Raw genomic sequence first — 17,668 nt, 5'->3', positions numbered from 1 at the left:
GTTTATTTGACCATAAAATTAATGTTCTATATGTAAATGATCAGAAAAAATAGTTCGAAGCAAGTGGATTTGTCTGATATACGTTTAGAAGAATATATTTTGAATATGTTACACTAATAATGTATGCGGTATGTAAATATTAAAATCATTTTTATTTATTTCGGATTACAAGGAAACATCTAAGAGTGATATATTGCCCTGTATTTCACAACGAAATTAATTTTCGTTATCTAGATAAGGTAAAAGTGTTTTCGAGTGTATCGTCCAGAATAACGTAGACGATTAAAAAAAAAAACAGAATTCAATTTTTGCGCTTTTTTTAAGAGTTATATGACTTAGCAACCATGTGACCATCATGAAGAACAATCGAAACGTTTGATAATTCAAATACTTTAAGATCAAAGTAAAGAAATTGTCAAAAAAAGCGTCCGAAAGTGCAAATTCAGGTTGAAAATTCTTACGGTGCCTCGATTATGGATGACAATGTGAAAAACAATTACCAGTCCGCCGCAGAATATGTTCGGAAGGGGTCTGCTGCTTTACTGGCTTCAGCAATTTTATACGATGTGTGTAAGTACATTCCGGAAGTAAAAGGTTTAGTTTTCAATAAGAGTAAACTCTATCGGGAAAAAACAAAAACTCGTCATCAACTTCAACGTGAGCAGCTCTCTTTCGCTTCAGAAATAAAGGCTTTTTACTTCGATGGAAGAAAAGACGAAACAAAGATAATGGATGGAGAAAGTAAAGGAAAAACACGGCAAACAACAAAACGAGAACATACTTTTCACATTCAAGAACCAGGTAGTATTTATTTAGGACACATATCCTCATCTTCTTTAGATGCAAAAACGATTACACATGATATCCTTTAGTTTTTCTTTTACAAAGAAATTAATACCTCCAATCCAGATTGTGTGGGTTATGATGACTTTTCTATGAACACTGGTAAACACGCAGGTATGATTCGATTACCAGAATTGGAATTGGGTAAACCGCTACAATGGAGTGTCTGTTAGCTTTATGGTAATGAGCTGTCATTCAAATTTTGGTTTATAAAGCTTGATGAAGGAAATTCTGGTCCTAACGATTTTTCTGGTCCGATTGAAAAAAGCTTTGCTTCTTGTGAAAAACTTCCGGTTGTAAACTTCGATGCTGTCGACAGTCCTAATTCTTCTGTAGTTCACACCTGTGATCTTAGTTCTGATCAAAAGTACTCTTCGAACTTACATTGGGACAGAGAATCCATCATTTTAGTTAAGAGTTTTATTTCAATGCATCATGAGAGTATATGTCCCAATGTGGTTCGAAATTAAGTGTCAACCATCTATTAAAGATGCCCGAAACAAATCTGGAAAAACATTTCTTTGAGTCCGTACCTGAAGGTAGATCTCGCTGAATGTATTAAAAAAATAATATAAAATAACGTCTACTTTGCTGACCCAGAAAATCTTTTCACTATGCTATGTGACGGAAGGCAGAAAATCCGCAGGCTCGCAGTATCTCAAATAATTTCTGCGAGACAATCAACTGGGAAATCGAAATTAAGGAAATTCGAGGTTCCTTCGTTGAATTTTGACACAAAAGACTACACGGAACACATCGGCTGGGAGAAATTCATTATTTCGGAACCGCCATTAACTAGTTCGATTGCGGTTGAAAATATCACCGAATTCACAACGAAGGACGTAACTCATCTCATTTCCAAAGGAATTTTTCATCTTCCATGCCATATTCAAGCAGTGGAAAGGTGTGTGAAAGAAGTCACACATGGATCTCGGCAAGCTTACTCCTCTGACGTTAGAGATGGAATCATCTGATCAAGATTCGAAAGTCGAAAAAGCTTGCCCATTTTTTAAAGGAAAAAGGATTTTGTTTTGAAATTAAAATAGGACGAATAAATTAAAACTAATGTCAGAAATCAACATAAAAGTAGCTTATTAGTAATACTGCGATAATTTAATGACATCACAACAAGTCAATATGTGTTCCAACTATTCCGTTATTTGTTTTTATTCAGCATATATTTTAAGAAATATATAATACTCGTATGATGGTCACATGGTTGATAAGTCATATAACTTTAAATAAATAGGGACAAAATTGAATTCTGGGTTATTTTCAACCCTCTACTTTATTCTGGCCGGCTAAAAATTATTTAAATTACCTCCTTACTGTAAAAGTGTAAACCTGGGTACACACGAAAACATTTTTACCTTATTTAGACATCGAAAATTAATTTTGTTGTGAAATAAAGAGCAATTTAACACTTTTAGATATTTCCTGGCAATCAAAAATCAATCAAAAATTATTGTAATATCGACATTCTGCATATATTATTGGTGTAACATATTCAAAATATATTCATATTAACGTATATCAGACATTTCGTGGTCAAATATTCGGAAAAATTGCCGTAACTCTAAGAAAATAGCGAAAAAGTCGATTTTTTCGATATTTCGAAATTTCAAAGTCACTTAGGTAGAATAAAATATATTTGAATTAATATATTTGAATTAAGAAAATAGTGAAAAGTTAACTTTTTTCGATTTTTTGAAACTTCACAGTCATTTAGGAAGGGTAAAAAATATTTTAATGGAATTATCGCTATACCGGTATAAATTGACTCTCTTGAACTATTTTTATTCATAATTTAAATCTCAGACAGAAGAAATTTTTTATTATGAAACTTTAGGGGAGTGTTTCTTATTCCCAAAAAAGTCTCCATTACTATTAGAACTTCGCGCAATCAACTTTATTTTTTCTGATACGCCCTAATGTACATATGTAAATTTTAAGGTTGTTCAATAAAAAATGCTGTGAAAATTTAATTATTTTTTTATCTATTCTAAATCTTAAAACGTAAAAATACGGTATCTTAATATTTGTTTATAATGAAACAAAGATAAAACTTTTGAATAACTATAAATCTTTGAGCTTTTATTATAAATACAAGATTTAAGCTATTTTTTAGTTTTACGTATCATATTATAAATATGTTCTGTAGTCAGTGAATTTATCGAAAAAATGTTATACAAAAATATTTTGTCATAATACGCAAGAACGATGTAACCAAAACATTTAAGAAGAATCAGTAAATAGAAGAATAATTCATAATTTCCAGAAAACAACTCTAAAACTATTTTATTGGCTAGATTTATTTATTTTATTTATTGTGCATCCAGAATTAAAAATTTTCTTTTGAAAAATATATGACTATTTAAAGAAATTATTTAATTTGGAATGTAAAGCAATCAAAATTAAAGAACTAAGTTTATTCATTTTGTTATTCAATTTCGCACATTGTGTGACAAGGGCGACAAGTTGGTTAATCCCACATGAGTGTGAAGTTTGCCACATGAGTGGAGATTGACCAACGTGGCCCTAGCCAGACACGATATATTTTGTCCTAGTGCATGGTAAACAAGACGTTGAACGAGCACAAATGTCTGTTGTGGGATTTTGGAACAATTAAGATTGCAACCGTAAGCGGTCGGTGAGCGCATTCCCGCCAGTATCAGGGGGATTTGCAGAGTAGTTGTTAATAAAAGCCGGGCGAATTCCCTTCGAAAAATTTAATCGGGTGTGAAGGGCTTCGCCGTCTGAAGATATTCTGCAAATTTGATCAATTTTACATATACATCGCAGCTGATATTCGCAGAAGAAAAGGGAAGATTTAACCAAAGTGTCGATTTTCACTAACCAATTTATATATAAATGCATGTAATTCTCTCAACTTTCGTTTAAAGTTATTAATATGAGGGACATCAAAAGTTGAATTTCATTATTTTCACATTTACCATAGAAACAGTGTTTTGTAATTATCTGTATTACTAAAATTAGTAAGTAGCTCGGAGCACGCACCTATTTTCTCGATCACGGAGAACGCTCTAGGACCCTACACATTTTCAATGGTCTATCATTTCACAATTTCTCCTTCCTTCAACTTGAACATTTTCTCGTTTATTCTTTAAACATTCGAGAATCAATTCGTGTAGTTTACATGTTTCGTGGGAATTATCCACACATAAAAAATATATTTAAAAAAAGTTTCTGAACAACTTGAGAATTGTTCAATTTTTGATATTTCTGTCTAAAATTTCTACCTTACCGATATTCATGGCCGAAATCGATGTATGGGTCTGAGTGCCCCATAATGAGCTCTGAAAATTAAATGAACATATATTATTACCGTATGGAACTTAAATTTGTAAAAGATAATATAATTTTGACTGTATTCAAATTATTTTATATTTTCGCAATTTTTTTAGTGCATATTATTATTTTAAAGTCATTTTTACACAGAATAAAATAATAACGATTTTTGTGAAATTATACTATGGAAACATCGAGGAACATTATATCTCCGAATTTAAAATTTTTGAAATCACATTGTAACGACATCTAGACTCCAACCAACTTCATTGTGCTAACGGAATGTATTAGATGCGAATGGAATATATAAAATGCGAACGAATCAAGTTGATTATTAGTAATTATAATAAGCATGCATCATACATATAACTGTTTCAGCCTGCACCCTCTTAGCCCAAATAAATAAAGGATTGCAAAAAAATAATTTTATTTTCACGATGAACTGGCTCAAGACAGCGGGTTTGCAAATCATGGAAAAAAACAGAGCTGAATATTTTGAAGCATTATGCACTCTATATAAAACAAAGGTAAGCAAATTTAATTTAATTCTTTTTCTGGTAGAGAAGAGTCGGGTAGCCCCGCCAGTCGTGATTTTGATTAAACTATACTTTTTGCAATGATAAATCAACATGGTTAACATTTAAATGGTCCCAATGCTTTTTGTTAATAATAGAGACTAATATATTTTATTAGCATATTTTAACAACTACAAAGAATATTATAATAGTTTTGATTGAGACATATAAATTTACTCTGAAATTATGTGACCAGTACTTTTTTAAAAATAATTATACATATTTTCTCATTTATAGCATTTTAATTTCAACATGTCACAGTCATTAAAATGATTTAAAAATTATATTTTAATTATAATGTAAATGAGACATAATTAAGGCAAGCCCGGGTATATACGGGGAAATTTGCTTAAATCACAAAAGGTGGCGTCGCAGCTATTGATGCTCTGACTTGCTCACGAGGTGTTCCACATCCATTTATCCTACGATTTCTGCCATGAAATCATGAGACAGTAAAACTGAGAGGGAAAACATTTTATCCTAATAATTAATAATTTTATTATTGCCCATGAATTGGCATTGTGTATGCAAAACTAAAAAATACTAATTTATTTATAATAATGTCTTGGAATAAAAATAAAATGATTATATAATGATACAACATTGAAGGTAAGAAATGGAGAACCCAAAATGTTCGATCGTAAAAGATGCAGCACGAGAGTAAAACTTTTTAATGGGAAGCACCACTGAAATTTCAACCTGTTGAAATTAAAACATCTCAAGGCTGGTAAACTTTGTAATGACATCATTTTAGCCCCATAAATACGTCAAAAAGTCAAAACATTATAGAAAAATTTTTAAATGAACTAGAATTTTTAATTTTTCAATTATTCTATATTTCACAAAATCGATATAGGAGATTTTTTGAAATGAAAAATCATACGAAATAATTGCTGATGGGAATAAAATAAATTTTAGGTGAAGATCAATTTTAAAAGCTAATTTTTAAGTTTTATCGTGATAAAAACCTGTCCCGATTCAGACATTTTCCTTTGCATGTAGTTTTATATAAAGTATATAACCCAACATTTGGAGACAAGAGTAAAATTATATAGGAGAAAAGGGAGACCCCATCGGGCAACATGACAATTGTTTATAGAATTTATTGTTAATTTTTCTTTCGTACATTTCAAAGCCAAATAAAGTGAAATATTATCAAATGTTAAAACAATGTTAAGAGAAAATAAAGATTGCACTTAGATCAACCAACGATTGAAACATAGTCTCCAATTCAAACTTGATTTGTGCACTTTTGGTTAAGCATAAGCTTTGCCAACAACACTACTATGCATTTTTATTCTATATAAGACATTTGTTCGGTAATATATCTTTTTTTCCCATCTGGAAACAATATCATTACATTTGTTTGTAACTGTGGGAATTAAGCTAGTCCTTACATTATTATATAAATTATCATTTAAAAAAAAATCTCATCCCTTGGATTATATCATTTTATTCAAAACTTCTACTCGGGTAAACTCGGTTATAAATCATAGCCTCGGACTAAGTCAAGCGACTGATGAGATTAGGATTTTACAAGTCAATCTAATACGATGTTTGAAACCTCCGGAGATGATGTTGTAGGTATACAAAAACGAGCAGCCGCTAGCGTTGGAGGTGATAACAGTCACCTCTGGATGGTTTCCTAGAGCTACCATCTGCCACTCCACAGGTTTTTACTCGCTTGCTTCCCGATGGCCAAGAAAGTTTCATACAATGCGATAGGTGCTTAATAAAACCGCCTTCTGGGCTGCTAACAATACCCTTCTGACTCCTAAATGTTTAAGATGTTCAGTGCATCTTGCATGCACATTACCTGTAGCCGGAATCACAGTCGGATGTATAGATGCATGATTCACATTCCTCCATATGATCTTTACTTCATGCCTCAACTCGCTATACTTGTGGATATTGGCTGTGAAGGTTCACTGCAAATTTCGGTTAAGTGTAATAGCAATGTCAATGATGTAGACTCTTCCATCTTTTTTTCTCGCCTCACGATGTCATGTCGATTGACCGGGATGTAATGATCCGTTTTATTAGTAACATCCCATTATAGGATGTAATTTTCGCTTTCTAAAATGGGCACTGGAATGCATCTATAGAAAGGCATCCATTCTTTTAAGAGTCCTAGGTTTAGGGATGTAGACCGTCACATCGTTATGGCTGTGCGTATATTCTCTCTGAGCCATTACGTGACAGCCATCAATAATGTGCTCGATGGATTGCTTGGTATCTCCACATAATCGGCACCGGTCAACCATGTCCTGATGTAACACGTGTTTGCAATAATTCCTGGTGCTGACAACCTTGTTGTCAGCACTTGATATTCAAGGCCCCATCTGAGGACAAATTCAAGGGCGTGTAGTCAAGATCCGCTTAACAGATGGTGCTGTAAAGCGCAACATTTCTTTTGCTGTTAAAATAGTCCTTCAACTGTGTAACTTGTGACTCACATAGTTTTTTGACATCTACAACGTCCCTACCCCCTATATTTCGTGGTAGAACTACCCTTTCAATCGCTGAATTTTTCTGGTGCATTCGGTGCTCCGTCATTTCTACGCGGACGATTCTGTTTAACTTTTCAAGGTCGGTGTTAGACCACTTGATGACCCCGAAGGAGTAAGTGATGACAGGATGGCATATGTGTTGATTACGCTAATTTTGTTAGCCGAGTTGAGAAAACTCTTCTTAATCAATCTGAGTCTCGTAGGAAGGCAGTCGTTAGACTTGTCTTAACTATCGTATGTTGAATACCCTTAGATTCGATAATACCCCGATATTTATAAGATTCGCCTGCAGCCATTGCCTCGATGTCATTTTCGAACTCGTTCTCTAACTCTGCGGTCATCCATATACCGGAGATGAGTCACTTGTTGCCCATCCTCATTATCATGAATTTTGAACCCATGTGACATGCTGTTTAGTATTTTGCTCAAGGGGTTTCACGCTAAACAGAACAATAGTGAACTGAAGGAGTCTCCTTAAAATATACCCGTGGTAATACGTATTGATCTAGTTATCCTTGATTGCCCATGATCAAAATACTTGATTCGTGTACCCCAGAGTCGCATTACATGACTTACAAAGTCAATAATGCATGGGCAGGTCTTGTACAATTTTAAGACTTCAAGCAAATAGTCATGCGGCTCAGAAGGAAACGCTTGCTTATAGTCAATGTATGCCATGTGTAGGTTCCTTTGATGCTTACGAGCTTAAGTAATGGCAACAGCGTCTATAGTGATTAGATCTTTAAAGCCTCGTGAGTTTTCACAACATCCTTTTTGTTCTTCTGTAAGGATGTCATTCTTATCGCAACGATAATATACCTTATCTGCAATGATAGCTGTAAGACAATTATAAATTACAAATTGTTAAAGTCGGGCATCAGATCTGGGTGCTCAACGATCTTCTGAAAACACTTTGCCAACACAAGATGCAGACTCTTTAGGTACATGTACCAGAAGCTGTGCACCATGTCCGGACCTGGAGCTTTCCAGTTACTTGCCCTTTTCAAGACCGCTGAAACGTCCAAAGCTGTGATGTTTGTCAGTTGCATTTCAGGGCTATCGCTTGTCCTTGCTTTCTCCAGTTTGAACCACGCAGTTTCCAAATTACATCTGTTCATTTTACCCCAAACACCCGACCAGCAGTTAGTCATATTTTCTAATTGAAGGACTCCGGTGTTTTGCTGGATATTTTGCTTTACACTCAGTTCACGATAGAACCTTCTTTCATTTCCTTTTTTAAATTCAGTTAATCGACCCAATTTTCACCTTACTTTGCTGACATCCATATCCAACCTGATCTTTCATGGCGAATCTCGATCCCTTGCTGGGATAAAAACTGCATTTGCAGGCCTAGTTTTACAGCCCAACGTTCTAACGGTTGCCATAGCTGCACAGTATACAAGAGTTTCCATCTCTAATGCAGGTTGTGTTGTGTTTAAATACGTAGGTAAAACCTTGTTTGTGAGGTGTTCTATCAGTGGATGCAGATCACTTGTGATGTTTAGTTTTGGCAGAGAATGCTTTAGTGTTGGTTCTACATATCTGAACTCTAGAAAAGCATGACCAAAATTCCTTTCAAGATGCTGCAATTTTTCTGGGATTTCGCTATGCACATCATCGTTATTAATATCCTGATGTGGTTCTAGTGGATCCGGTACATGATTTTCAATATCCCTCGCACATATGCCTTTAGCTTCAATCAAGTCTTCGTTGTCTACATCTTCCAAAGCGACTTCATCAATAGGAAGCTGCTGTTCCACTTCCATTTTGATATCAGCTATTTCAACAGCCGAAAGTAATCTGTTTACAGATATTGAGAGTTTCTGATCTGGCATATTCTGCTCATTTATTTTTGTGGTTAGCTCTGGGTATTTAAGTAAGATGAGTCCATGATGTTCTTTCCTCACACTCTTCCCACATTTCTCTGCCAAAAAATAAAGGCGCATAACATCTCTGTTCATATGGTTTATCCATTTTCTTTGCTTTTTGGGTTGCTGAACCTCTGCTTCTGCCTCTGATTGTAGAACGTCAACCACCTCTGGAGTTTGCTCGGTTCTTTGTCACGTGTAGATTAGTCCTGATGTCCTTCACCTGAGCGATATGATCTCTTAGTGCGACTTTATGTATATTAGGATATTTTGCAGAAAATTTCGTTCTTACATTGTATCCTTTTTCTATTTTCGTTTAAAACTTCGCACTTTCGTAATAGAGACGCACCAATTCCTCTTTCATTGTGGTATCCCAATTGATGCTCTCCCAAGGTGTTTCTGTCGAGGTGGTTGGCTGCAAATAGCTAACGCTAGCCAAAGTATTTTCAGCAGGCCCAGTTGATGTTCCATTGCTTAACGTTTGTCGCAGATGTTTTTGCTGGCCAGCTGTTTGATTAGTGAGATTTGCCTGACCATCTTGCAGCTCACCATCGCCACCGTCACACATGTTGTGGCAACCAGCTGAGCTCCAGGGGCGGCCCGATGATCCTCGGGAAGCGACAAGCGTTTTAATATCTTTAATATACTCTGTATTATTATTTGGATTCTGGTGTTCTTCTTAGTCCCTCTCCTCTTCGTCATCAGCATTCAAGGAGCTTGATCAGTTTTTGATGGTTCGTGTTATTGAATGCCTTTTGTTAGTCAATCCAAACCATGGACAGATTGCTTCGATACTTGATAGAATTCTAGTTAATACACTTGTCTATTAACAGGGTCTCTCTGAAACCTGCCAGTCTTCTGTCGCATCCGCATTGTTCAAATATTGCACTCCATACCGGCTCGATAGATGCTAATATCCTCTCTTTGAGGTAGCCGAAAATCACACTGAGATGACCTTAGAACTTCAAGAACGATTTAATAAAGTGATTGCGATTCCCGGCAAAAAACAATATCATACTTTTTTTCCAAACAATAAAGGCAAAATCATTGCTAAAAGAACTGGATTTTGTATGGACTTTTCCGAATACCCTAAAACGTAAAAGGTAAAACTTTATTTTCAAACAAAAAAAAACCGAACTGAAAAAGTACGTGGCGTTGAAAATATAAAGTATCATTTAAGTTGAAATTCAGAAGTCCCATTGAGCTTCACACTGGCGCTTAAAGGTAGCGTACGGCGAGCTACGAGGATGCCTCGATTCAAGTTTTGTAAGGTAAGGTTTATTTTAAGCCTGTTTATAGACAAAAAAGGTTCAATGTTGAAAAAAATTATTTTATTATTTATTTAGAAAAATTTTGGTCCAATTTTGAGCTTGGAATTTTTCGTCTATTTTTATCGAAAAATGCGTGAAAATACAAATACAACAATATCCTATAAAAGCTACTTGCCTATAGTGGATAATAGTTACAGGCGTTTAAAGCCAATGATGCGCGAGCTATAGTCCAAACATTCCAGCAGCTCAACATCACCACCGACCCGCATGCTGGGGCCCCCAGCAGCATCTCCAGGGACGCCCTGAAAATCCTCGGGAGGCGACAAGCGTTTCAAAATCTTTAAAATACTCTCCATTATTATTTATGGGTTTTGGTGTTCTTCTTAGTCCCTCTCCTTTTCGTTATCTACCTTTCTGGCTTATCTAGTTATAACCCCGTCAATAGCAGTGCTACTGCCTACATAGCCTTGAAAGTCATGAGGTGAAAGCTAAGCCCTATCGCGACGCCAACGCGAGAACACCTTCAGTAGGGAGAACACTCTCGGTAGGGTATTTATTGAGAGAAGTTGTAGGCTTCAGAAGCTACGTAGTTTTCTCTGCCGAGCCTCAGACAAGGCTGCAGAGGAGCTTTGTCTCCCATTTGATTCCAGTGACACTGCACATGACCTAGCATCATTAACACCTTTGGTGCCTAAAAGTCGTGTATAGGAAGCAGAAAATTCGCTTCTACTGAGGGAACATTCTGACAAGCTCCTTAATGGTAAATTCTACGGCGTTATACGTAGAGAAGAGCTATCGAATTTTCCATCTAAAATGTTTGTGAACTCTACTGGATTAAGATCGGATACGGAGGGATTTCTTTTTGCTTGTCAAGACGGCGTTTTAAACACCTTAATTTACCGTGAGCGCATCATGAATGTACCTGTAGGCGACACCAACTGCCCAGCGAGCAAGCAAGAGCCAGAAACAATTGGACATGTTCTCAGTGGATGCTTAAAGTTGGCATGCTTCGAGTACATAGATAGACACAATTCGACTCTAAAAGTGTTATATTACCATTTTCGGCATTTCTATCGTGTTGATCTAATGCCCATTTTGCCATACGCCCAGGGGGACTGGAGTCCGTTGTAGAGAACGATCAGTGTAAGATCTACTGGAATTTCTCGTTTTTCACCACTCAAGGCATCAGTGATACAAAGCTTGATATCGTCCTCTAAATATAAAGATCAAGATAATTAACGTAAATGAATTCTCGGCACCAGCCGCTGATAATATCATGACAAAGGAGGGAGAAAAACGGGCGGAATATCAGGCTCTTCTTTACGAGCTGAGCAGGCTGTACCAAGGCAACGAAGTCCATCTTTTGGTTCTCATAATCGGCTCCCTCGGAGGTATGAAAGCTTCATTTCTTAGACAACCCAAAAAAAATCCCGGCTTTCCAGCATTCAAACTTTGTATTTAAAATTGTATACAACCAACAGAACTTGTTGGTGGGCAAACGCGGACTGACGAGACGAGAAAAGAAGATTGGGAAACCAAACAACCAGACTCTCTCTCTCTGTGTGTGTGTGTGTGTGTGTGTGTGTGTGTGTGTGTGTGTGTGTGTGTGTGTGTGTGTGAGAGAGAGCACGAAAGCGAAAAGACCGGCTTAGACATTAAGTTTGACATTACGCAATAAAGAAATCAAATAGAAGGACAAGTACAAGAAATATGAATGTAGCGAAGAACGCAAAGGAAACAAAAATAAGAATAAAATTTAAAAAGTTCATACAACGGGGAACTAATGTCAAATTCAGAAGTACCCGCCCGCTTTTGTACCATATGAAATAGAATCACGATCACTGGACTTAAGACGAACGTGGAAGAAGGCACAATTTAACAATTGTCGATTGAGTGCGCTATTCTTTGTCTTGAGATTGAGAACCTGATCTAGGCCATCCTTGTCAAGATGAAGCTGTGGAACCTGACCCATACGCCATTTATTAGGTGGAAGGTTTCTGGATGAGCTGCCAGCGAGTCAATCGATTTGGAAGAACGTATGCAATCAATGGTTCTGGAACGGCATTCAGCGGACCGCCAATAAGAAAATGTCCTGATTTGAGGGCAGAAATGTCCGTTGGACTATCTGAGTGAGCTCTGGGAGACCAAGAATTAAGGCAAGCCTCAATTTGCTTTAATAAAGTCGTCATTTCTTCAAGCGTCAATTTAGTCTCCAATGACTCGAGGAAGATGGAATTTCGTCGACTTAACTGCAGCTTCCCATGAACCTGCTAAGTGAGGTGCTGCAGGAGAATTAAATCTCCATTGCGTACCATGCGGAACAAGATATGTAGCGACGAAACCGAACTCTGCTGATGCCTCAGAAAAAATTTCCTGTAGTTGACGACCTGCTCCCATAAAATTGGTTCCTTTGTCACTAGACAACGTTTGATAAAGACGACGACGAGAGTTGAAGCGAATATAAGCAGCCATGAAAGTTTCTGCAGTCTAATCGGAAACCAACTCGAGGTGAACTGAGCGGGAGGCCCAACAGGCAAAAATATAAATCCAGGCTTTTTGGGAATGTTGGCCTCGTCCTTTGGAGTCAGCTTCTGCTGGGTATTACCTCTGCTTCTGACGCATGGAATGCACCGACGATTAGACACCCCCCATGAAGACAGCGGAGATCACATTTGCGAGTGATAAGTGTTGTGAAAATAGATTCAGGAGGTAGAATCGGTCGATGCTTCTCATCATAAGTTAGAAGAGAATGCTTTAAGCGACCTTCGACACGAAGAAGTTGACCATCGAAAAACGGAATCAACTTTATTAGATTGCTACTCTTAGAAATCTGTATTTTATTCTTGAGAGCGGTGATTTCATTTATGAAATGGCGACTTTGTTCTTGCTGAATCCAGGTTAAAAGAGCTGTTTGAAGATCTGATGCAACTAAAGTCAGAGAGACGATAATAGAACGACATTTTAAAGTGTCTCGAAATCAAAGATACCAAGCTGCTAGGTTGACAGTAATTCGCTGTTCTTTCTTGGTCACTTTGTTCTCTGGAGAACCAAGTAGAGATGAAGGCTACGCTTCTTGTCTTTTAAGTCACGGACGACCATTCCACCAAAGTTCAAATTGCGAATGTGCGGAAACTGACAACCCCCGAGAATTGGAGTCACTTGGATTATCTACACCCGCAACATGATGCCAAATTGCTGAAGGAACTTTCGTTTGGATTTCCGAGACCCGATTTGTGACTTATGTCATACATCTTGTAGGCACAGCTGAAATCCAATAAAGTGTTTTCATATAATCAGACCACAAATGTATAGTAGCATCAAACTGAAGTTGAATCGAAGGTGACCGTCGAGACGAGCTAACAAATCTGTGGTACATATGTGAAGACAAGCAGCATAAGCTTTTTCAGAAGAGTCAGCGAAGCCATAAAGTTCGAAAGAGCATATCGACGAACGAAATCCTATCCACCGAGGTATCCTGACTGTAGAGAGACGAGGAAGATCTTCATTATATTTTATCCAGTGATGACGAGCTCATTGAGACAAAGGATCATCCCAGGATGATGATAACAGGTGCTAAACATACCATACGATCAAATAATTGGGCTGAATGGCTGGCGACAAGGCGTTGTACGATGACACCTTTAATAGGCCTAAGATCAACCTGGAAAATAAAACAATCGGTACTGGGTTGTTAGGTTAACTTAACAATCGAAACCGATGTTTCTGACTGCCAAGATATATCTGGAGATAACGCGTGCAGATCTTCCGTAATGCGCTGCGTTAGCTCATGACTGTTTAAAATTCCACTTTTTGAGCGGTAAGCTGCCCGCCGTGAAGAGTCCACGTAGTTGGTTCTGTAATTTGATAGCATCGAAAACGAGTCAGGTGGCCTTCAGTATTTACGTTTCTATCCCCCCGAAATTAGTCCAAGGTTATTTGAAGGCAACCTCCGGCACTGGAATGAACGCGAGAGTTTGGTGTAGATGTCATTTTTTATCACTTTAACAGCCAAGGGAAATCGATCCCCTTCATCAAGACGGGGCACAGGTCAAACCATATGTGACAGTGCTGAGTCGAAATACTTGCACAGGCCCATTTTGAATTTCTCGACACAGAATAAATTTGAGATTTTCCGTTAATACAGAGCGCTATAAAAGAATGGGTTCATGAAATTTACAACGCTACATGTGCTAACTACGCGTTAGCACAGGCGATTCAACTTGCTCACGAAACAAGTGAATTCCGAAAGTATAAAATATTCGAATTTTAAGATAAGTGTTTAGAGTTGTAATGTTTCGTCTTTATTAGATTTTCTGCGATTTAAAATGATTCAATTTATCGACATCGTAAATTTCAAAGCTATTTTCGGTTTCCTTATTATTTAAATGAATGTTTGAAGTCACATGATTTCTCAGTTTGAGCGTGTGATGGTACATCTTGCTACAAATGTCTATCTAAACAAGTGAGTGATATGTGTGCTTCTTAAGAAAATGGTCTTAGTCTGCAAGTTTTCTATGGTTAAAATGAAATTTGAACTCTTCATTTTTTCTTACGATTCTTCTCCTTCTATTCCTGATCTGGAAAAATTAATTATTTTATAAGCGTAAGCTTGAAACAATAACGAAAGAATGGAGAAAGAAATTAAATTCCAATTTTCTGGATTATTAAAATTTATGATTTCAGGTCCATCTAGTTTTAACTTTGAGCAGATAAGAGTTAATTGTAAGTAGTCTTTAGTTAAAAGGAAAGAAAATTAAAACAAAGAGAGAGAGAGAATGAAACCAGATGTGAGAAAGAATTATCGACAGGAAAATAGATAGCCATTGCACGCACACCAGCAAGCGTCAACAATACCGTGTCGCCTCGATGATGTGCTATAGATATATCCGCTCTTCATCTCTGCAATTCTCCATACTATTCCTTCCGTCGAAACTACCCCGCGGCAACCACCCTAATACTGGGCAGATTTCTAAAAGGCACAAGTTTGTTAAGAACACTTCGATTTTAATGACACTATAACTGGAAGCAGCATGCAACATTCTAGATATGACAAAAACGTTTAAAATAAATTGCCTTTAAAATGAAGATATAAATTGCGAATTATCTAAGCTTAAAGGAGTTCAGCAGAATTCCAAACTATCAGCAAAATTCTGCTAAATTCTGAAAAAGGGAACATAGAAATTTTCGCCACAATCCAAATTTTTGCACTTCAAATTCCTTCTCACCATTTTCACCCTGCGATGCATCATCGAGGGGCATCTTGGCCGGGACAATTCTACTTACCTATCCGCGGTTCGGAGCTTTTGAAATTTACGCGCAATCCTTCAAGTCGAAGTCCCGGATGCGATGAAGAATTAGGAATTTAGAGCCTTAACCGCAGCCTAAAACCTAATAGTTTCTTTCGAGGAATTGTAAAGACATCTTGTTGTGGCCTCGAGAAAACATAAATTGGATCGACGTAAATAAATCTCTTTCCGACGGGTTGCGAAACCTGGCGATTGACTACTGTCACAAATGGAATAGCATGTGCCCCGTATCTGGCCAACAGGGTTGTCAAACGATTGGCTGGTGATGAGGGATCTGCTTTTTTTAAAGCCAAGGCTATTTTAGAAAACAATGTGTATGCTCATGACATTCTGTTTGGCGCAGACATTGTCGAAGAAGCTAGTGACTTGCGAGTACAGGTTTCATACCTGCGGGAACTAGGAGGTTTTCATATAAGAAAGTGGGCCTCGAATAAATAATCGCTTCTTTCTGATTGCCCACAAGGAGATCACGAGAGAGCTTTTGATTTCATTTCTGAGAGGATATACAGTTGTAAGTTCTAGAATTACATTGGGATTCTATCTCTGATAATTTGAAAATTCGAACAGAAAATACAGCTATTAAAAGTCCGTCAAAAAGAAAAAATATTATTGATTATAGCTCAATTGCACGATCTCTCGGGATGGTTTTCATCTGCTATAATTGTAGCTAAACCAACGATTCGCCCTTGAAGCCGTTAAATCCATTATTGGATACTTCAGAAGTTCTTCGCAAGGTAAATCACTTGGAACAAGCTCCGATCACTTATGACGAGAAACACCCTAAATTCCTACCTACTCATCGAATATCTGAGTTGATAGCACGACACGCCCATTTAAGGTCCATGTATGGTGGTAATCGATCGACTTTATATCCTCTATGTCAAAGATTCTGGATTATCGCAGGTCGGAATCTTGTAAAAAGTATCATTCGCCAATGCGTCATTTGCGTGTCGCTACTGTTGAAGAAGTAATGGGTAGTCCTTCGAAATTTAGAACTACTAATTGTAGACCCTTTCCTATAAAGCTATAAGAGTAAGATATAAAAGGTATGTTTCACTTTTCGTTTACTGTGTTACCAGAGCGATTCATCGGGAACGCTTTGTATCCCTTCGTGCTATGCCTGTCATCTTTATAGCGACTATAGAGACTCGCTGAGGATAGGAGTATATTATGAATAGGGACAATTTTGTCTGCTGTTTAAAATCTTCGAATTATGCGATGGAAAATGGATTATTATGCAAAAAACTGCTATAAAAATCTGGATTATGCGAAATTATGCGATGTAAAAATCAGAAGAATAATTCACATAAATATTCAATAAATATTACTTGCTTTTATTATACATAAGGATATAATTACGTTATTGGGTGAATAAAAACGAGAAGAACAAGTTTTTTTAACTTTGATATCAAATATTTATTTCAAAACGTAATATAGGAGGACCTATACCATCGCATTTATACATAAAGAATAGATATGAATACCGTTCGAATAAATTTGTCTGTGTAAATCATTAAGATAAGAAATATATATATATATATATAATTAAAAATTTGTCATAAGGACAACCGCAGGATTTCGCCGGGAGCGGGTCCTAATCTGAAAAATTGCACCAGCTTCCAGCGAAATCGCGGTAAAATTTCAGCCATAAACACGTCTCACAACCGTGAGATAGGTGGTTACAGTCTGTAAAAGAATCAATACGACGATGAAGCAAAAGCCTCGTGGACCCTAAGAACACGGAGCGACCCAAGGACAACCGCTTTCTGCATTTTTCCCACAAGTTTTCCAGAATATTGTTGACAAGCAGGGATGCTTTTTAGGCTATTAGCAAGTGAAAGCTTGGCACCTCCAAGAGCGCCGATGATAAGGACGATCAGTTTTACAGAATATTCCGGGTAAAATCGTTGCAACTCCCTTATAAGGTCTCGATACCTCTCTTTCTTTTCATTCTCCTTGGCTATGATGTTTTTGTCAGCTGGTGCC

General features: G+C 37.0%; 1 protein-coding gene across 3 annotated transcripts in view; it reads left to right on the top strand.

The window, feature by feature from the left end:
- LOC117168711 (ras GTPase-activating-like protein IQGAP1) overlaps positions 1-17,668 on the top strand; it is a 343,802-nt gene that overhangs the window by 181,168 nt on the left and 144,966 nt on the right. For all 3 annotated transcript variants that reach the window (XM_033354418.1, XM_033354419.1, XM_033354417.1), the window contains one exon: positions 4,531-4,679. In XM_033354418.1, the coding sequence (XP_033210309.1) occupies positions 4,531-4,679 (149 nt within the window). The remainder of the gene's footprint in view (positions 1-4,530; positions 4,680-17,668) is intronic.

This window comes from Belonocnema kinseyi, chromosome 3 (assembly GCF_010883055.1).
Source record: "Belonocnema kinseyi isolate 2016_QV_RU_SX_M_011 chromosome 3, B_treatae_v1, whole genome shotgun sequence".
Classification (NCBI taxonomy): domain Eukaryota; kingdom Metazoa; phylum Arthropoda; class Insecta; order Hymenoptera; family Cynipidae; genus Belonocnema; species Belonocnema kinseyi.
Note: the sequence above shows the minus strand (reverse complement) of the source record. Positions and strands in the feature narration are given on the sequence as shown.